Genomic DNA, 21,160 nt, shown 5'->3' with positions numbered 1-21,160 from the left:
AAATCTCCACCCCTTAATTTGCTTTTGAGCCTGTGCTTCTGCATGCTTTTCTCTTCTCCCCATCCCTCCTAGCAACTGGGATCTTGCTAAGGCTAAAAAACAAAGAAACCAAACAAGACAAAAGAATTGGGGAGAAGACTGCTGTAATGATAGAAGAAAAATATCTTTGTGCATTGGGGTGTTTTTGTTCTGTTTCTTGGAAGAAGGAAACAATGAAGCTTCTCATCTTATTACAACTGGTTTTGAAAAAAAGACAGCGATCTGATTTACCGGAAATTTATTTATTTTATATTCTGCCTTTGTTATTTTTACAAGGCAGCAAACATATCCAACACACCTTCCTCCTATTTGCCCCACAACAACCTTGTTAGATGAGGTGGGCTGAGAGAACTAGTTCAAGTTCAGCCAGCTGGCTTTCATGGCTAAGGCATGAATTCATAGTCTCTTGCTTTCTAACCTGATGCCTTAACCACTAGGCCAAACTGGTTCTAGAAATATTGTTAACCCTTTCATTAAACTTTCATTTCTACCCATTCCTAAGGAGCACAGTGGCTTACATGGTTAGGATCCTGGGCGAATGATCAGCAGGCTCACGTTCAAGACCTGATTACTGATGGGGTGAGCTCCCATCATTCACTCCAGCTTCTGCCAACCCATCAGTTCAAAAGGGGCTGACTGTGAGTAGAGAGATACCACTTTGGTGGGCAACTTAATGGGGACATGAAATTAGCCCCCAACTGGGCATCCCCAGTCAACGGTGATTTCATCAGCTAATCCTTTCAGCCCAGAACCACTTCACTGCTCCTGACACGAATTAGAGATAGTACCCATTGCTCAGGTGAAACAGGCAACTCTCTCTGAAAATATAGTGCCAGTCAGATTTACAATTTTATATCGATGATAGGTGTCTATGCTCTACTCTCTGTCAAAAGACTGATCATGTTGGCATTCAGGATTGAATGTTGCCTTTGAAAACTGATTTGCCCTCTTTATGAATGCTATTTTTTTTCCTGATAGGTTTTTTTTTGTATATTAAGGCAATAGGACACTGCATATATTTAGAGGCACTGTCTCTGAATTGTTGAACTGTATTCAGCAACTATGGTATCTGAGAGATTCCTACCTAAAAACAAACAAGCAAACTTAAGTTTAGCTAGAAGTGGGAAGGACGTAGTTAGCATGTGGTATCACATGGGAAAAAAATTACAAGCACACTTTCCAGAATATAAGAATAAAAGAATGTAGAAAGGGTAAAAATGAACAATGCTAGTATTTCTAGACTAAAATTCATATTATCTATATTCAAATAAGGATTTGTTCAAGGTCAAGGATAAAAAGGAAAGACCTGGCTCTTTGAGCTCACCGGCCCAGGCTGAGAATTTTTAACTGGTGTTTTCATTTTAAGGGATAATTTAATCTTTTTAAATTGTTTTTTAACTTTTGTATTTTGTATTGTTGATTTTAAATTCCCTGTAAACCGCCCTGAGTCCTTCGGGAAAGGGCGGTATATAAATCTAATTAAATTAAATTAAATTAAATTAAATTTACTCAAGTGTATACATCTAGCTAAATCCTAGGCAATGGTGGGAGTCAGAATGAAGAAATGTCAATTTTCTATTACCTGAAATCACTCTCAGATCCATTGAAAATATTTCCTGCAATCTTACATGGCACCAAGAGCTGCACTACATCCAAAGCCAGTGGTGGGATTCAAATACATGAACAACCGGTTCTCTGTGTGGATGCAGGCCCGGGCCTCCAAGGCCTAGAACAGACTTCCAAAAGTGGCATCCCTGCACTTCCGGTGGGCCATTCTAGGCCTTCCTCCAGGCCTCCGAGGCCTAGAACAGACTTCCGGAAATAGTGTGTATTCAGTCAGTTCTCCAAATTCAGCAAAATTTGGCTACCGGTTCTGCTGAACTAGTGCAAACTGGCTGAAGCCCACCACTGTCCAAAGCCTAGCCAACCTTTCTGCCTGATTGCTTCTGGAAAGTTAGGCCAGGCTTAGGAGTTCTGTGCAAAATAGAGCATTCCACTGTACTTTTCTACCAGCTGCTTTAGGTATTCCAGGTATGAATCATTTCAAATTATTATTGAACTATTTCAGGATAGGAGCCTCTAGACTAGGAAATGCATTGGAATGTTCTGGATATGGAGAAAAAGAACATTTTGGGACCAGGACAGTACAAATTTTGTACACCCTTAGTCTTAAGTAATTTCCAACACATTGATTGTAATGGGAATTGTCCAACCCCACCCCACCTCGCCCCCCACAGTTTTATGGTTTCTGCATAAACTGAGACAATCTAAAGGGTCTCAGATTTGGCCATCATGGTAATTTAGGACCAACCTCTGACTTCACTGAGGATTGCAATAGCAGAGCTGCTAAAATCCGAACAATGAAAGCAAAAATATACAAAAATGTTGAATCTGGCTGTCATCTAAATAGTAATTTTTTTAAAAAAAAATTGCAACTTAAGATTGATAGATAGAACAGTGGAATCAGTGTTCAATGGAACACTTGCCTGGAAGTTTCTAAGAAGAGATTGGACAACCATTTGTCTGAAATGGTATAGGGTTTCCTGCCTGAGGAGGGGTTTGGACTAGAAGACCTCCAAGGTCCCTTAAACTATTATTCTGTTAAGATGCCCAATTTGCCTTCATATTGCCACCTGCATAAACATTCGCAGGAACTGGATTTAACTAAGAAATGTTATTTGAAGGGCAGCTGTTAAATATCCAGCCAAGCTTTGTTCTCTGGTTTTGTTCTGTTGGGGGGAAAGAAGTTGGTATGCAAACTATACTACTTTTCCTTTGCTTTTAACCTTATTTTCAATAAAATGTACGCTGTACCTAAAGAAAAGACCTGACAATGGTAGGGGATTAACATTCTTTGAGCAAACCAAGGTCTCTGCCAGATCATAATTCTTCCCTGCAAAAGAAGAGATTGTAAAAATAGCACAGCCAGGGCTATGGAAGAAGAAATAATAGACTATTTCAGAGAACTAGTCACCAGCTTTAGCATCTAATTGTGTTCTTTTATTTAAAGATATAGAATGTGTATAAAATGTGAATATACTTCTTCAAAGTAATAAAATTATATTTGATATTTAAACAGAGAATTAGAATGTACAGTATATTATGACTCAATTTCGGGGCAATGGGATGTAGTTGAAAGAGATTTCCTAGATCTTGGATTTAAATACAATTTAACAAAGGTTCTTATGGCTGATTCAAACAAGGTCATTTAAAGAGGCTAGGAGGACTGGCCATGAAATTGATTCAACATCAACCTTGCTCTTCAAAATTTTTATAAATGTTATACTAACCCATTTAAAGGATTTGCTTACATTTGACCAATTGTTGTAAATGAACCTCTTATCCTAGCACTATGTCAAACTAACTATACATGATATATCTGAACATAACCAAATAAACCATAGATTAACATAATATGCAAAGCCAGTCAAATTACTGAATTATCACGTACACCAATGAAAGGACTGGGAAATATTTAGGATAGGAAGACCATTCTTTTAAAAGTGAGATTATGCATGTTATGAGCAGCAAATGTAGAAGCTTCATCATAATAAATGCAGTTGAATTGGCATAAACCCACTCCTCATATGAAAAGATCTTGACTATGATAAAAGTGTCCCAATAAAAACTGATTGCAGATGGCTTTGGGGGCCCAGGGATTAGGTTACAAAGATGTGATTCACAATAACATAGGGTCTAGTCAAACAGTGCTTAACATAAACCAGAATGTTACATGAATACTAGTAGTAAACCAGTTTTTGTAACTTGGTTGATCAGCAAAGTGGCAGTCAATTGTCTTAATTGTTCTATATTTATTTCCATTATTAATAGTAGTATATCTTGAACACGTTTGTCCTAGACAACCAGTATAGAAAAAGCATCATGATGTTCCTATGCATTCTTAAGATTTAAGCATAAGTCATGAAGTGCTAACATGATTTGGGTTTTAAAGAGAGAAATAAAATATTCACAATATTTTCATTTCCATCGGAGACAAGAGCAATATAATTTTTGTTGAGAACATGCAGTGACAGCCACCAACATGAAAAGGGATGAAACACTTTCTATAGTGTGTATAAATATGGCACAGTTTATGATTAACACACATTTCTTAGAATTCTTATTTATGCCATGGAAATTCTTTAGTCAGTGTAAAGATTATTTACTATTGCCACACAGGTTTATTTTTTATTGTCAGAAGGAGGCATTGCTGTCAGATTTACCAGGTGTGATGAAGTCAAGTGAGGATTAAGAGGGAGAAGGAGATGAGGCAGGTATAGTAAGAATGGACATTTTTTATTGCTTAAGTTAGACACAGTTACAATTCCCTAGTGTTACAACACATGGAAAGACTTAACCATAGTTCCCACTGAGAATCTATAAGCATCCTAGACCAGGTAAATACAAGAACTCTAGAGAATTCTTCAAAGTTTGCCATCAGCCATCAATAGACACATAGAGATAAATCATATTTACAGACCATTCAAAATAAAAAAGCTAAGAGAAGAAACAAAGAGATCAGAACACACTTTTCCAGCAGCCAATATCCAGATAAGTAGGAATTAATACCAGACAAGCAATCAAGCAGAAACCAATATCCTAATCAAGGAATTGAAGGGGAAAAAAAAACTACATCTCCACTAATATTGGTAGCGAAACAGGAAGCAAAGACCACACTCACTATCTCTTATGATATTACCTACTCAGGTTAATGAAACACATGCAAGCAAATAACCAAGCTCAGAGAGCATCAAGGACTCCACAGTTAAGTAGATTTTGCCAATGTTAAACACTTTAGATATTTCAAAGAAGGTTCAGTAGACAAAACTTTAATTGTTGTGGGTGTGCCCTGGGTAGTCCTAATCTTCATTCTTATTCAAATGTCATAGTAACATACTTTTCACATCTAATGGGGCCTGTACTAAGAGAAGTACAAAATGGCAACTGCCTTGCAGAAATTCTACATCTCTACCAGATCAAAAAGCAAAGACATATATCTTATGTTATATTTTCAGATATCCTGTTTGTGTACAGATGTTTAAGAAGTTTCTTTAGTGTAGTAGACCTCTGACTGGGTTTCAAAATGTTTATAAAGAAAATTACACTGATAACATAATGCTTTAGTCTGAACTGGTAAAATATACAGGCAGGTGTACTTTGAAGGCAAAACATTTCTACTTGTAGTTCTGATTTCTTTCTTGTACTTAATTTTGTCTATGCATAACTTTGATATATTTTGCTTTTAAAGCATTTAGTCCAGAAGTATATTTGTGCATAAGGAACTTCCAACATCTTTGCAATAATGGACAATTTGGAATTTGGAGAGCATATCATGTCTATATTATAGACATCCGGCAGATAAATTTAATGGATCTGCTTTAAGCCATTGCTGGATCTAGTGATTCTGACAATTTTCATTCAGCCTGCAGCCTTTTCTTTTGGTGTAAGGTTATGAAGAAGGTATTTGGACTACAGTTCCAGAGAATCCTGGAGTTATTGGATTATCTAAATCCATTTCAGTCAAATTTCCAGCTATAGCAGTTTAGAGAGACAGCAACAATTACACTTGTTGATGACCTCTAGTGAAGCTTTGATGGAAGTAGTATGACCATTCTGGTTCTTCTTGATCTGTCAGCAGCTTTTAATACCACAAATCATGTCCATTTTCTTAATTGGCTATTGAATTTTGAAATGGGCAATCTAGAATTGCGGTGGTCACTCTCTTTTTTCCACGGCAAGGTTGACAAATGGGCAGAGTCCAAAGCTTCTGTTTTGCAAAGTGTCCCAGAGTTCGAAACTTTCACCTCTGCTTTTGAACATCTACATTAAGCCACTTGTTGACATGGCATCAGGTTTTCTCAGTACATTGTGATACTCAACTGTATATCTTAACCCCTGCTCAATCAAATGATGTTACTGAAAATATGTTCCTGTATGTTCACATCTGAAGGGGAGCAACAGGCTTAAGCTCAGCCTGACAAGACCAAGGGGATACAGGTGCAAGGTTTTTCTGATGCTAGGATTGTCCATCATTGAATAGGGTGGCACTGCTCTGTTGGAAGCTGCCACCAAATGTGAGGATCTTTCTGGATTCATAACTCCTGCTCAATGAGCAGGTGATATTTATGGCCAAGAGGATCTTCATGCAGTTTCATCTGGTATATCAATGGTACTCTATCTTGGACCAGAGGAAAGAATCATTAACTCTCTCATTAGCAAAAAGCTAATGAGAGAGATTTCCAGATTAGCACTTTACAGACTGAGAGACTCAACTTTCAGCTAGAAAGACAAGCACGAACTTTGAGAAGCACTACTTGTAAAAGTTTCCCCTTATAAGTTTCTTGGTTCAGCTCCTATTTTTTTAACAAACATTATGTGAAAGAGGGAATGCAGACACCATACAGTATTTTACGTTTGTATGTATACATATGCATTTTACCTGGAACGTTGCATCCAGTTTTGGTCACCACATTACAAAAAAGATGTTGAGACTTTTGAAAAAGTGCAAAGGGCAACTAAGATGATTAAAGGCCTGCAGACAAAAACATATGAAGAATGGTTGCAGGATTGGGTATGGCTAGTCTAGAGAAAAGAAGGACTAGGAGTGATACGATAGCAGTATTTTCCAGGATTTGAGGGGCTGCCACAAAGAAGAGGGACTCAACTTATTTTCCAAAGTACCAAAAGCTGAGACAAGAAACAACAGATAGAAACTCACCAAAGAGAGAAGCCACCTAGAATTAAGGAGAAACTTCCTAACAGTGAAAACAATTAACCAATGGAACAGCTTGCCTTCAGAAGGTGCTCCACCACTGAAGGTTTTCAAGAAGAGACTGCTTCTTACTAGCATGGTTGTTAAGTGAATCTGGCTTCCCCATTGACTTTGCCTGTCAGAAGGTCGCAAAAGGGGATCACATGACGCCGTGATTCTGCAACCTTCATAAATATGACTCAGTTGCCAAGCATCCAAATTTTGATCACGTGACCATGGAGATGCTGCAGTTGTCGTAAGTGTGAAAAACGGTCATAATTATTTTCCCCAGTGCCATTGTAACTTTGAATGGCCACTAAATGAACTATTGTAAGTCGAGGACTACTAGTTCTAGTCAGGTTCTGGGATGGAATTTCCCATAGGAATGGTAAATGCATCACTGCATTGTTTCCTCCCCAAACAGTGGAATCATTGGTGGAAAAGAGCCTTGGTGGAGCAGTGGGCTGATGCCTCCTTAGGTAACACCAGCTGCCTGCAATTAGTGCAGGTTCGAGTCCCACCAGGCTCAAGGTTGACTCAGCCTTCCATCCTTCCAAGGTAGGTAAAATGAGGACCCAGATTGTTGGGGGCAATAAGCTGACTTTGTAATAATGCCGCTTGGGGTGTGTGTGAAAGCCCTAATAATCAGGCATATACATAGAATGAAGGCTACTGCTAAGCTTGTAAGCCGCCCTGAGTCTTCGGAGATATAAATGGAATTTTTAAAAAATGAAGGGTGTTCCATTGCAGTTAATGGAGGCAAGCATTCCCCCCCCCCGCCGCCACACACAAATGGCCTATAAATACATCACTGTAGATCAGTCATAAGCAAATTCACAGGACAGTTCACCTCCCAAAGTTGACTCAAGATAGGGGCAATTGATAACTGAAATCTGTTATTTAATTGAAATGATCTACTGCAACTGTTGCAATGATTAGAAGAAGTATTGTGATGAAAACTCTCTTCTTTGAAGATCTTCACAGGCCTATTAGAAACCATCTGCCATCTATTCTCAGATTCCAGAAGCTAAGCCTGCAAGTTTGACACAACAAACACAGCAAAGATTCTGATACTCTACCAATATGGTAATAAAGATTGGGATTGGCTAAAAGCTATGGGAATTATCAGCTAGCATACCTGAACAGATCAGGTTACAGAAAACTGACTTATACTGAAACAGACTGGTTATTCCTTAAGATGATTCCAGACCCGTGTTTTTGTTTTTGTTTTCATTCCCCAAAATATAATTAGGAAAGTGAGCAAAGCAGCCAAGCTAAATAAATATAAACCCTATTCAATATGAACAGGAATAGAATTTCAGGTTAAGGAACGGAGAAGGAAGAAGAAAGAAGTGATGGCATACATTATTTTAGGCTATTTATGGATCTGATATCCTATGTGGAAACAAAACTCTTTATAGGAAGGAAGGAAGGAAGGAAGGAAGGAAGGAAGGAAGGAAGGAAGGAAGGAAGGAAGGAAGGAAGGAAGGAAGGAAGGAAGGAAGGAAGGAAGGAAGGAAGGAAAAATATTTGTAGAGGGAATGACATTTACCACAAGAAAGTTTTTTTCTCAGTAAAGCTCAAGCAGGGCTGTATTGTAGCAAACAACTGCTAATTATAAAGCTCAGCAATATAAGGAGCTCTTGCAGAAGAATAAAAATATCGTGGGGACTAATTGTGACTAATTGTGCTTAAAGGATTAACTGTGTTTTTGGAGACCAATAAATAATGGCCTCGGAGATGGTAGCCGTAGATTATTCTCTTCTACCACACTGCAATCCTAGGAACAGAATAAACTCAAATTTTGATATAGAGAATATTCCAGATTTGACTCCAACAATCTCTTTTGTAACTATCCAATTAGTGACACATTTGAAACCCAGAAAAAGATCCTTGTGGAGATTTTCTCTCATTGGAACAAATGTTGTGTTCACAGGTAGCAACCAAAGTTGAAGAACTGGAGAAAGGCATTTTGGTTCCCTAATATAAGAAAGGACAGAAGATAGGCCTGAAATAATAGAATTAATGGATTCAGGTATGCCGAACATCCATATTATTCCAAATAATAATAATAATTTCATATCTTGCTTTTATATAAACAATTTGTCTGATTTCTATATTGATTCTCCCCTGCTTGAGACCTATGTTTGTTTTCTTTAGCATTTTAGCATATGCATATTTTTGGTTCATTGATCAATTAACAAACAGGAATAAAACAACAGGCGGATTTTACAGAATGCCTATGTATGCACCAAGTACACATTTCTTCGTTTTGTATTTTTCTTTTTCTTTTTTCCCCAAGGGGGCGGGGGAAGCACCGATCTAATAAAAATATCTTTATCATATTCATAAATGTATGTTTAAAACATTATTCCATGGATTCTGCTATCTCCCGAAGAGGAGGAAATGGATGTGTATTGAACTGGTATTAGGCATTTCAAAGGAAAAGAGAAGCCTTTTGAACTGGGGAAACAGAAGGGGGGGGCTAGCATCTGGCTTGTGTCACGGAAGGGAGCAATAAACATAAAAGGTCCTAAGTTCCTTTTTCCCACGAGAGGGATGATACGAGGTAAATGATGGGGGACTGACCAAATGGGGTTAAGGGGGGGGGGTTAAACCGGGAACTCTTTATAAGGGGTTAGTTCGTGGAACAATATTAAGTCCTGTCTTATTCCTACAACCAAGCATGTCATAGTAAAGATTTCTTTTTGGACTAGATTTGGCTCCAAGAGTTTTGTCTTCCTAAGACGTGGTTTGGGGTGGGTCCTGACACCTATGTTTGTTTTCTTTAGCATTTTAGAATATGCATATTTTTGGTTCATTGATCAATTAACAAACAGGAATAAAACAACAGGCAGTTTTTACAGAATGCCTATGTATGCACCAAGTACACATTTCTTCATTTTTTTTTCTTTTCCTTTTTTTCCCAAGGGGGCGGGGGAAGCACCGATCTAATAAAAATATCTTTATTGTGTTATTTTGGTTCCTCCAGGAGACTTTTCTTCCTCAGAAAGGAAGGACACCTTCTACCCACAAGTCTCAGTAACACAGACACTGCAATAATACAAGAACTATTGATCCAATCTGATTGATATCACGTGATCAGACATATTTTTGAATCTGTTGTCCAAGATGGAAGAACTTTAAAATATGCACACATAAACCCCTTTTTTCTGTAATAGTATAGTATCTAACTGCAGTAAAGTGTCCCTAAAGCTATTTGATGTATTGCAATTAGATAACATATTTATATAATTTTTCAATATAAAAATCAAATTATTCGCTGATCGAGGATTTCCTTAGCTTTAGCATCCCAGGCTGTATCGCAGTCTCTAAATCACACAGTTTTTCCTTCATTGTTTTGCCCCAAAAGTTGTATTGGAAAATCAAAGAACTATATGGGGAAAAAGTATACCAATAACTTGAGCCACAATTTAAAATAAATCGAGATCTAGGGCTTTATCTTGTTTTTATATGAACCTGCTTTCATTTGTGAAGCTGTATTCATGTCCAGCTAAAATATTCTTAGAAATATAAACAACGGCCTTTGTAATAGTTTAACATTATTGTGTGTATTCCTCTGTGTGTATATAAAGGCACACAGTAGTTGAGCCATAACTCACACCTGAAATAGCTTTAAAGCCAAAGCCATAAAAGAATGGCCAATATACTTCTCTGGACAGAATCCGTAATATATGTTGTTGTGCCTCCAGGAGCTTCTCACAGCAAAAATGTCTCCCAGCTATTTGCAGGTTTTAATTCATTTAATTTAGTGTTGACTGATTGGTTACTGTGGATTTTTTTCCCCTTTCAGTAACCTCTATTGTTTTCATTTTGTGATAACAAAATAATGTATTGCTAAGCACATTGGTTTGTGCTTAAATTGTAAGCCGCCCTGAGTCTTCGGAGAAGGGCGGGATATAAATGGGATTAAAATAAAATAAAATAAAATAAATAAATAAATAATCTGTTGTCTTTAAGGCTTACTTTAAATGGGATATTAGGTAAAAAAAAAACCTATTTGTATCAGCAGTAAATAAAAGTATTGATATATGCTTGTTAATCAGTTGGAGAAAGTAAAAGACAAGACACAGAGGGGAGAGTGGTCAAATTAAGTCAAGACGTAACTGGAGGGGGGGCAAGCAATCAATCCCTTTAAAAGGTAGAACTGCGTTATGCGAACCCATCTGGGTTCTATGTGTACTTATTATCTTTGAATAAAATAAGTAGAAATATCTAATAACTGGATTTACCCAGAGTGCATCCCTGTGAATTGTGTCAAAGAGTGGTTTCAAGTCAAAAGCACATCTTTGTGTATTTATTGAAAAAAATAATTTATCGCTTAGAAAATTTAAATAGAAGAGGAAGAGATTATAATTTAACATACTTCAGGAAATCGCTGTCTTAAAAAGTAGTGAGAAATTCACCAAAGACGGAAAGAAATGCATGGCAGATAGTGGCAGCTTTTGTTCAGAGTATGCCCTGGGAAGGAGATCAACAGAACAGACTGGAGCAATCTGCTTCCCCCGACAGCCACAGCTTTCATTTCATCAAGAGAAGTGAAGCCTGAAAAATGGGAAGCTCAAATCTGCCAGAACATCCAAACTGAGCCAGCTTACATGAAAGTCACTGCACCATAAAATATGAATGTATGCTAATAAAATCCATATCTTAATGAAAATAATAATAAATGAATAACGTGACATCTAATTTTTGCGTGAGCCTTGGAAACATTATACAATTAGGGGCACGTTCAATGTCAGGTGTCACAATTTAATAAAATAAGTTTTCCTTGTCCAGTTGTGTCCAACTCTAGATTAGATTAGATAAACTTTATTGTTATTTTTTTTCCCTGTGGGCACAATGGCGCACATTAAAAATGAAATTTAGTTGCTTGCTCTCAAGTGTACACATACATAACAGACATTTAAAATGTACTATATACAACATAAGTACAGACCTACAGCCTTACATATAAGTAACATGTAAATATTAATCACTGTCCATCCTCAATACATAACGGGAGGAAGTAGCTTTAGAGTTCACAAGGTTAATACTGTATGGGACAAGCTGTGACTGAATCTGGATGCAGTGCTCATCTCTGTGTCTTGACTGAGGGAGCCAGTCTTGTCCGAAAACATTTTCCACGGTCATGTGGCTAGCGTGGCTATATGGAAGGGCACATGGAATTCTGTTACCTTCCCATTGAAGTGGTACTTATTAATCTACTTGCATTTGCAATGCTTTTGAAACGCTAGGTGGACAGGACCTGGGGCAGAAAGGGGACAGTGCTGGGCTCTCAAACCTGGGCTGTCAGCTTTCCAGTTTAATAGAGTTAATAGGGTTGCAATAATTCGGACTGCGTTTTCCCCCTAACATATTGTCAGGCAAGTATAACATAAGCATGTCTTTTATTCTGATGGTAGCAAAACCATAATAAATGTATCACGTTTTAATTTAACACTTAGCAGCAACGTCTCTTCTTGGATCAATGTTGGCATCCTTCCCCCTTCCTGAGATGGCGTCAAGCATAAAAATAGCTTTTCCTCGCCCTGTTAATAGTTGGTTAACCTCCGGTGGGTGAAAGTCACTTACAGGTGACATAACGGGGAATCAAAACCTGATTGAAAAAAGAGTGATTCCTGCTCTTTCAGGCCCTCAATATAAACATATTATTTGTACAGCTACATTTTATCTACCGCTGTGAGCGGTATGCCCACATCAACATCTGTCATGCTTAAAACTGAAAATCCAAGGATCCGTGTGCTTTCATGCTGGATCAGACTTCCTTAACCTGACACATTTCAGATGTATTGAAGCTGCAACTCTCAGAATTTCCAACCCTTTGAAATGAGCCTGGGGCAGAGGAGGTTGGAGTTCTTGAATAAAGAGTTTTTTGTGGGTTTTTTTTTAGGTCTTTGAACAATCCTGGCTCCTGCTGATATGGAAGGCCTATAAAGGTTTTGGAAATCCAGAATGATTTCTGTGTAATCACAGAATATAGCAGGTATGCACAAAGCCTTCTAAAGAGATGCTGCACAAAGCACATTTGCATGAATGAAGCACCTCTTTCCAAAGCATTATAGTACCCGTGTTCCTTACAAGTCTCCTGCTGATGCTTTGAAAATTGTCTGCAGCTGTCTCCATGTGTGTGAGCATAGCCACTTCACATTCTAGCAGATCCAATGGAAATTATATTCAGGTGCAGGCATGAGAAGATGACCAGGACAGGATCTAAAGCAGATGGGCATCCTGACCATGTTCATATAACATTTTTTTGGGGGGCTAGGTGTTGTGCCTTTGTCAAGTTTAGGCCCAAATGTGCGAATTAGAAAAATCCTGAATTTCAACTTTTCTAAAGTCCATCTCTTCTCAAAATAGCTACCTATGATTTCAGCATGGCAGTCAAGAACACAGTGTCCTGGAAATAAATCACATCCATAATACAAATCAGTTCTTGTTCTATAAGTTCTGTCTGAACTCATGAGTTCTAGGAGATAGTGCAAACATTCTGAGAAACATCTGAATGCTCTCTCCTTGGTTTTAGAACTCTCTAGTTCAGCTTTGTCTGGTTGCTTTTGATAAAATCACTTTCACAATCATTGTGGCATTCTATACGGAACACCATCAAACAACATTGAAAGCAAAGATATAAACTAAATTGGGTCAAAATCTGGCTGGCAATTTTTCAGAAAGGAAGCATGGTGAGAATCAACAAGAAAAGTGGAAATGTTGATTGATAAGTCGATAGCTTAGAAATCTTTACACCAGTATTCTCCATAAGATAGAATTGAAAGTTATTTAACTATAATGTACACGATGGAAAGAATGTTTACTAGAGAGTTCACAGATTCTATATGTATATTTTGTTATACTGTAAAGAGACCTTAAGGGACGCGGTGGCTCAGTGGGTTAGGACGCTGAGCTTGTCGATCAGAAGGTCGGCAGTTTGGCGGGTCGAATCCCGAGTGCCGCGTAACAGAGTGAGCGCCTGTTACTCGTCCCAGCTTCTGCCAACCTAGCAGTTCGAAAGCACGTAAAAATGCAAGTAGAAATATAGGGACCACTCCGGTGGGAAGGTAACAGCGTTCCGTGTGCCTTTGGCATCTAGTCATGCCGGCCACATGACCACGGAGATGTCCTTGGACAAGCGCTGGCTCTTCGGCTTTGAAACGGAGATGAGCACCGGCCCCTAGAGTCGGAAACGACTAGCACGCATGTGCGGGGGAACCTTTACCTTTACTTTAAAGAGACCTTTTTTCTTTTTCTTTTCACAAGGTAATACTAATAGTATTGTTTAAGCCAGGGAAGTTGTATCATGTCCACTGTGTTTTCTGTGTTTTTAACTGTATATTCAATAAAAAAATTAAAAAATAAGAAAAGAAAAGCAGAAACCTGAACAACTGGACATGTTCTCCTGAAACAGAGGTTTCTGCTTTTCTAGTTGATTCTCACCATGCTTCCTTTGGGAGATGCTTTTCAGATTATTTCATTGTTATATATCTTTCTATAACTGTGGAGACTAATGTCTTTTCTTGACTCTGAAAGGCTCTAACATTTTTTCTTGATTTTAAGGAATTGTGGGAATCCAGGTAGGCTACAAGTGTTGGAGTGATGTTTATACTACATAAAAGAGGGGATTCGTTCACACTGCTTGTTGACCTGGTAACTAGGTAAATGTAAATTCCCTATGTGCCATCCATTAGAATTTCACTGAAATTGTCTTTGGAAAGAAATTCCAAAAGCAACTCCTATGCATTAAAATTCTACTGAGCAGAGAAAGAAAAACACAGATAATATTTTCAAGGTGGAACTAACACATTGCCAAGAGAGTAGAAACAAACCATCCAAGAATTACAATTTAAGCAGCATTATTAGTTTCATTCTGCCTTTGGAGGCTGGGCAAGCTGAGGGCACCTATACCCCAAACATGAAATATGTTTTTTTCACTCCTGAGAATGTTTTGTCACAAAAAAGCAATGAAAGTATAATTAAAGAAAGAGATTGATTTATGCTATACTAAGCAGATGGAAGGGGACGCGGTGGCTCAGTGGGCTAGGACGATGAGCTTGTCGATCAGAAGGTCGGCAGTTTGGCGGGTCGAATCCCGAGTGCCGCGTAGCAGAGTGAGCGCCTGTTACTCGTCCCAGCTTCTGCCAACCTAGCAGTTCGAAAGCACGTAAAAATGCAAGTAGAAAAATAGGGACCACTACGGTGGGAAGGTAACAGCGTTCCGTGCGCCTTTGGCGTCTAGTCATGCCGGCCACATGACCACGGAGACGTCCTCGGACAAGCGCTGGCTCTTCAGCTTTGAAATGGAGATGAGCACCGGCCCCTAGAGTCGGAAACGACTTGCACACATGTGCGGGGGAACCTTTACCTTTACCTAAGCAGATGGAGCCTAGGTCATTTCAAGATTCTTGCGTGAATGGCTGTGCCTTTTTGATTCAAGGTATTTCTCAGCAACAGTGAATTATAAGAGGGTAATCAAAGAGCGAAAGAGAAAGAGAGAATGAGATAAAAAGATGACAAAATGCTAACCACACCACCAGCATAGATAATTTTGTATTTGGTGAACTTGCATTCCATCTTCAACAGAAGTTCCTACAATGGCAGAAGTCTAAATAGAAGGCTTGATAAAGAAAGAGTCTAGGTCTAGGACAGGGGTCGGCAACCCGAAAAAGGAAAAGAGCCACTGGGAACCGGTTCCATCACACATAAAAAAAAGTGGGAGCCGCGTGCGTGCGTCCATGCACACGCATGCGCAAAAAACGTTTCTTGTGCATGCGCAGACGCGCGCGGTTCCCTTTTTTTTTTATGTGTGATGGAACCGGTTCCCGGTTGCATGACAGCGACGGCCCGTCTGCAAAGCTGCCGAAAGCGGCAGCTTTGCAGACGGGCCACGGCAGCTTTCGCAACAAGCGGGGCCGCTACCCATTCCGAGAGGTGCGCATGCACCTCCCCAAACCTGCCGACGTTTGGGGAGGTCTCCGTACCTCCGCGCGAACAGGCAGCGGCCCCGCTTGTTGCGAAAGCTGCCGCGGTCCGTCTGCAAAGCTGCCGCTTTCTCCTGAATGGCTGACTCCGCGGCGCTGCCTTGGACCTGGCCCCCGGACACCCGCGCGCCCTGAGCGGCAGCTGCGCCTCGGCCGCTTCCTCGCCGGCCTCCCTCCATTCCCAGACTCGCGGCGGGGACGAGCGCGATCCAGCGGCGACACCCCCGGTCGGGCCCCAGTGGCGGAGGAGGCAGTGGCGGCGGCGGAGGCGGCCGCAGCACCGGCAACCTTCCTAGCAGCGGCGGCGACAGAGACAGCGGCGGCGGAGGAGGAGGAGGCGGCGGCGGCTGCAGAGGCAGCTTCCTGGCGGTCTTCTTCCTCTCGGCTTCCTGCCTCTCCACCCGCGGTGCGAGCTCGGACGTTATGGGGCTGGCCGGCCCGGACTGGGTCAGGCGAGTCGATCACCTCCTCTTCCTCCTTTCCCTCCTCCTCCTCCCGCTCCCGCTCTCTCTCCTCTCCAGGGTGACCCTCCTGAATGTTTTTCCCGACAGCCCGCTTCTCCCCGCTTGGTTTTGCAACTTGAAAAAGGACGCCTTGCTTGGGGGAGGGAAGGAGGCAAAGGCTCTGGCCGGGCGGCGCAGAAACGCTTCCTGAGCCGTGCCGGAGACCGCCGAGAAGGCTTGAAAGCTCGCCGGAATCCCATCGCCCTCTCCCGGGGAATCACCCCGAATCCGAGGCGGGGAGAGGGAAAACGCGGGAGCAGGGAAGGCGAGGCGGAGGGGAGGAAGGCAGGAAGGAGGGCAGGCTGGGGGCAGGGCAGGTGAGAGAAGCGGAAAGCAACCAGCCGAGAGAGCAGGCGGTGGCGGCTGTAGGAGCGGCGGCGGCGGCAGCAGCCAAGCGGGAGGAGTCCTGATCCCTCGCTTCTGCTTTCCCCCCCCAGCCCGGGAAGCCTCCTTCTCCCCCACCCCATCCCTCCCCCCCATCCCGGACCCCCTCCTCTCCCGGCCTTTTCCCCGGAGCGCACCTCCCCAAACCTCGGCAGGTCTCCGGACGGCGGCGGCTTGGGAGAGGTGTGCGCGCACTCTCCAAACCGCCGCCATCCCGTTCGCACAGCTGCCGTGAACGCGGCAGGTCTCCGGACGGGACGGCGGCAGCTTGGAGAGGTGCGCGCGCACCTCCGCCCTTCGGAAAGGTGCGCGCACACCTCTCGGAACGGGCAGTGCCACTCTCCATTTGGAGAGGTGCGCGCGCACCACTGCCTGTTCGAAGAGGTGCGTGCGCACCGGGCGGCTGGGAGCCGCAGGAGGCGGCTCAAAGAGCCGCATGCGGCTCCGGAGCCGCGGGTTGCCGACCCGTGGTCTAGGATAAGGGGAAGATCTGGCCAAAATAATTGATTAAAGGGATCCCATCATTATTCTCACTGCCCATTTTACTTCTCTCTCTCTCTCTAAATTCACACATTAAACCACAATATAATTTGAGTAGTGAGGGGATTTTACTTAATTATATGTCAACTAAGTCACTATTCTTTGCAAGTATGATATATGGATTAATGTGATCCCAGACAATTATGGCTTACATAACAATCGGGAATTAACGGTTAGATATTAAGTAACCAACTTATATTATGCAGCAAGGTAAATACAAGGAGGATGGTTTCTAATGTTTACACAAAAAGAAACTTTTGTGTTTACACAAAAGGAAACTTTTCGGGAGAAGGGCGGTATACAAATATAATAAAATAAATAAAAATAAATAAACTGAAAATTGGTTGGAGTACAAAGAAGAGGGGAATCAGAAATCAGATATTTAGCTTTATTATCTAGGGGTGTTTTTCTTTTTAAACATTTATAAATAATAATATAGTGGAGATTTTGACATCAAGCTCAAAAATGTATAATTCTTATAACTTCTGCTCTGCTTGGAAACTTTTAACACTCAAAATAAGGTTAGTAATTGTATAATTGCAGTAATTATTTGTCCATTGATAGCTTTTTAAAAAACACATCTCTGCCTTAAATAAAAATTAAAAAATACTCAACCAACCAACCAAAACCAAAATGGAGTTAAGAAAAGCAGAACACACTGTGGAAGCAAGATAAATTCATCACAGACACCGCTGTTCTTTTTTTATCTTTCTTCCCTGAAACAGGGATTAGAATTGTCTAGTGTGAGTTTTCCTTCAAAAGTTCATTTACATTTCTTTATGTTTTAATAACACAATTCTCCGAACAGTATCAAATCAATACAAACCACCCAGCTAGAAATGTTTCATGACTTCACCATTGCTGATAGATCTTATTTTGAAATAGAAGAAGACCACCTATGGGTTCTCTTTAACATGAAGGCAGTACTGGTGTCTTTCAACTAACACCATTAAATCAAAATGGAGGCAAAAGGCCATAGCCAGAACAGTAACAATAAGAATTTATTAAGTTTATATGCTTTCAGAGACTCTGGGTAGTTATAAAATAATCAAAACAGTTGATTTGCTCAACGGCAATGGAATTCCCTCCAGCTCCAAAAACTTCACTACGGCAGTCATTAAAAAATAGAAATTAATTTTATGATAGTCACATGTATTATGCCAACCCCCCCCCAATTATAGACTTTTATATTCATGACAGTTTATTTTATTTCTTGCATGAGTTAAAAATTGTAATAACTTCATTGCAGAATCTAGATAGATAAGTAGATAGGTAGATAGGTAGACAGACAAGACAGACAGACAGATGGTGAAGAAAAAAAATCCTGTTTCTGGGATGAAGGGTGGCAATTTCACTGAATGTTAATGAAACATTTTAAAGATGTTATCATTCCCTACTGTTCTTTATTTAGGCAGCTCTGATCAGTTGCAAGCCAACACTTGCAAGATATAGTACCAAAGGGTACAGATGATCCATATTGATCTAGAAAAGCAAAGCAGTTGCTTACCATAAAGAGGATCCCTCTGTTCCAGTGACCTCTAAAAAGTCATATTCATCCTCCAATTGGAAATCTGAGAAAACCAGAGCTATGGTGTCTCCCGGCTCTGCTAAAATTGTCCATGTGCAGTCAGCATTGTTGTTGTACTCCAAAGGATAATGAGGGGTTGAAATTATTCCACTCTGCCCTCGAAGTGTCCCACCACAGGCATCATCAGCTGAAAACAAAACAAGAAAGGTTACTTCAGCCAAAAGTAACAAATGTCAACCTGAACTCAAGGCTTCTGAGACAACATTCTCCCTGACCCAACTTGGTCAACATACAAAACATTTTCAAGGCCTTTCTGTCAAAACCATCATGGAAGTTAGTATACTGGAGCAATCTAAGGGAGGAAACATAACACAGAACCCATTTCTTCTTGAGTCAAATGAGAAAACTTGGCTTATATCATATGTCACACTCTGGACATGATGGTCTTTTCAAGAGATATATGGATGATGGTATCCCATCTGATTCAAAACTGGCATGAGTCAAAATAAGATTGTGAGGAAGTTGGAGGTAAGTCAGTTGAATGCCTGTTTTAGGAAAGGGTGCTGACGTGCTGAGAGGTCTGTGGATAAATGCTTCCAAGAGACTGTCTAAAACTGAAATTGGGAAATTCCTATTCTAGGTTGCAAATTTTCTATTTATTCCAAAGTAGCTTAAATAGATGTTAATGACATTTATAGTGTTCTTGTTTCCTGAGTCTTGCCAACAATATGGGGATGGCTGACTTTTCCCCCCTTCAAATTTCATAGTCCAGAAGATGTTTGGCTCAGAAGCAGCCAGCAAGTACAGTATATTTGAACTGCATTTTATTTTATCGCAATTTTATTTCACCATGAACAATTCAGTGACATTGACCCAATTCCATTTGGTGGTATATAAATATAATAAACCAAATAAGTTAAATAATATAGATACTATATAACTGGGACAGATATATGTAACTATTGGTAAAAGCTTCTCATAGCTTCATTCAATTCATTTTTTCTTTTCCTGATTACTTTGAAATTTGTCCCCATTTCTGTTCCAAATGTTGTTCTGGGAAAAATAATGACTGTAATAGGACTGGAGGTTGGGGAGCAGTTGCCTGGGCAATTAGGGGCAGCATACTTAACTCACCCAATAAAGTGACCAAAAATCCTTGATAATCTTGCCTCTGAACACAGTCAAATTTAGCTGATCATAAAACTTCGGCCCAACTCTAACCTGAACACACCAAAAATGAATTTGATTATGCCACAGTTACTCAATAAACATTTCAAATGAAAAATTTAAAGAAACAATTTTAACAATCCTTTCTATATAGAAGACTAGATAACCCATGACCCATTTGTTCATTGTTTCAGAGATATTTTCTTATCAGTTTCTCCACTGTGTTCAGCACTGGCAATGCTGCTTCTGTGTTAAGTTCACATCCTCAACAAATTTATTTTAATCGTCAGCATTCCTAATATATACTGAAAAACCAAGTGAGTGTCACTCCTTTTTTATCTTAAATCTCACTAGGGCTAACCATTTATTTCTGAATACATCCCACAGTGCATTTATATTCCTGCCAAACAGTGTCTTAATCAAATCTATTTACTTAAGTCACACTTTCTTTAAAACAACAGACAATAAACTTTCTCACATGGATATGTTTCTCAATGACCTGCTGAAGAATAAAAGTCTGGTCAGCAGAACTGTTGTCCAACAGTTTCTAAATTGAGCGAATGTCACCTCATCTATCCTTTTCATCAGAATTCAACCAAACACCTTTCCAGGAACACCTAAACAGATCAATTTCCCTATCTTTTTTTTTGCATTTTCTTTGGCTATTTTTTTTCCTGTTTACATTGTTGTGATTCAGGGTCAGCCTGTGGGTTCGGCAGTTGGGTCGGACGATTCAGAGGAGGAGGAGGGGGGTGTTGGAGAGCCTGCAGAGGACAGCCCTGAGGCTTTGCAGAGCCCTCAGCCAGGCCCCTCTCATCTGGTCACTACGCAGACCCAGCTGTGTGAGCCTGACAGCGTGGATGAAAATGACCCACAGCTGGCCCTGTTCAAGGACGCCCGACGCAGGAGGCAGTCAATCAGGAGTAAACAGAGGAAGGCAATGGGGCACCTTGGAAGGAGGCAAAGAGAAGCCACGCCCTGAACTGTTTAAAAGGGGAATGTGTGGGAGGGCTGGTTTGCTGAAGGCAACCGTTTGAATAGCTCCTGTTTCATGGTTCATGTTTTTGTTTTGCTCTGTTTGCTCTGTTTTGTGTCAATAAATTTGGCAGGCTTAGTTCCAGCCTCTTGCCTTTTTGTAAAGGGGTTGTCCCTGCCTTTTCTGCAGGGCCGGTAGTAGGCTGGTACAGAACATACATTAACAATGTCAGTTTTCTTCCAATCATCAGATAATTTCAGTCTTAATGCCAATGTT

At 40.5% G+C, this 21,160-nt stretch overlaps 1 protein-coding gene across 1 annotated transcript in view; it reads right to left on the bottom strand.

Annotated features, from left to right (window-relative positions):
- CSMD2 (CUB and Sushi multiple domains 2) overlaps positions 1–21,160 on the bottom strand; it is a gene marked incomplete at both ends in the record, with an annotated part of 651,882 nt that overhangs the window by 402,997 nt on the left and 227,725 nt on the right. The window contains one exon of the mRNA XM_081334380.1: positions 18,721–18,928. Coding sequence (XP_081190506.1) covers positions 18,721–18,928 — 208 coding nt within the window. The remainder of the gene's footprint in view (positions 1–18,720; positions 18,929–21,160) is intronic.

Source organism: Vipera berus (assembly GCF_964194415.1).
Source record: "Vipera berus genome assembly, chromosome: 9".
In the NCBI taxonomy this organism is placed as follows: Eukaryota; Metazoa; Chordata; class Lepidosauria; order Squamata; family Viperidae; genus Vipera; species Vipera berus.
The sequence above is the reverse complement of the archived record's forward strand: the minus strand, read 5'-3'. Positions and strand labels throughout refer to the sequence as shown.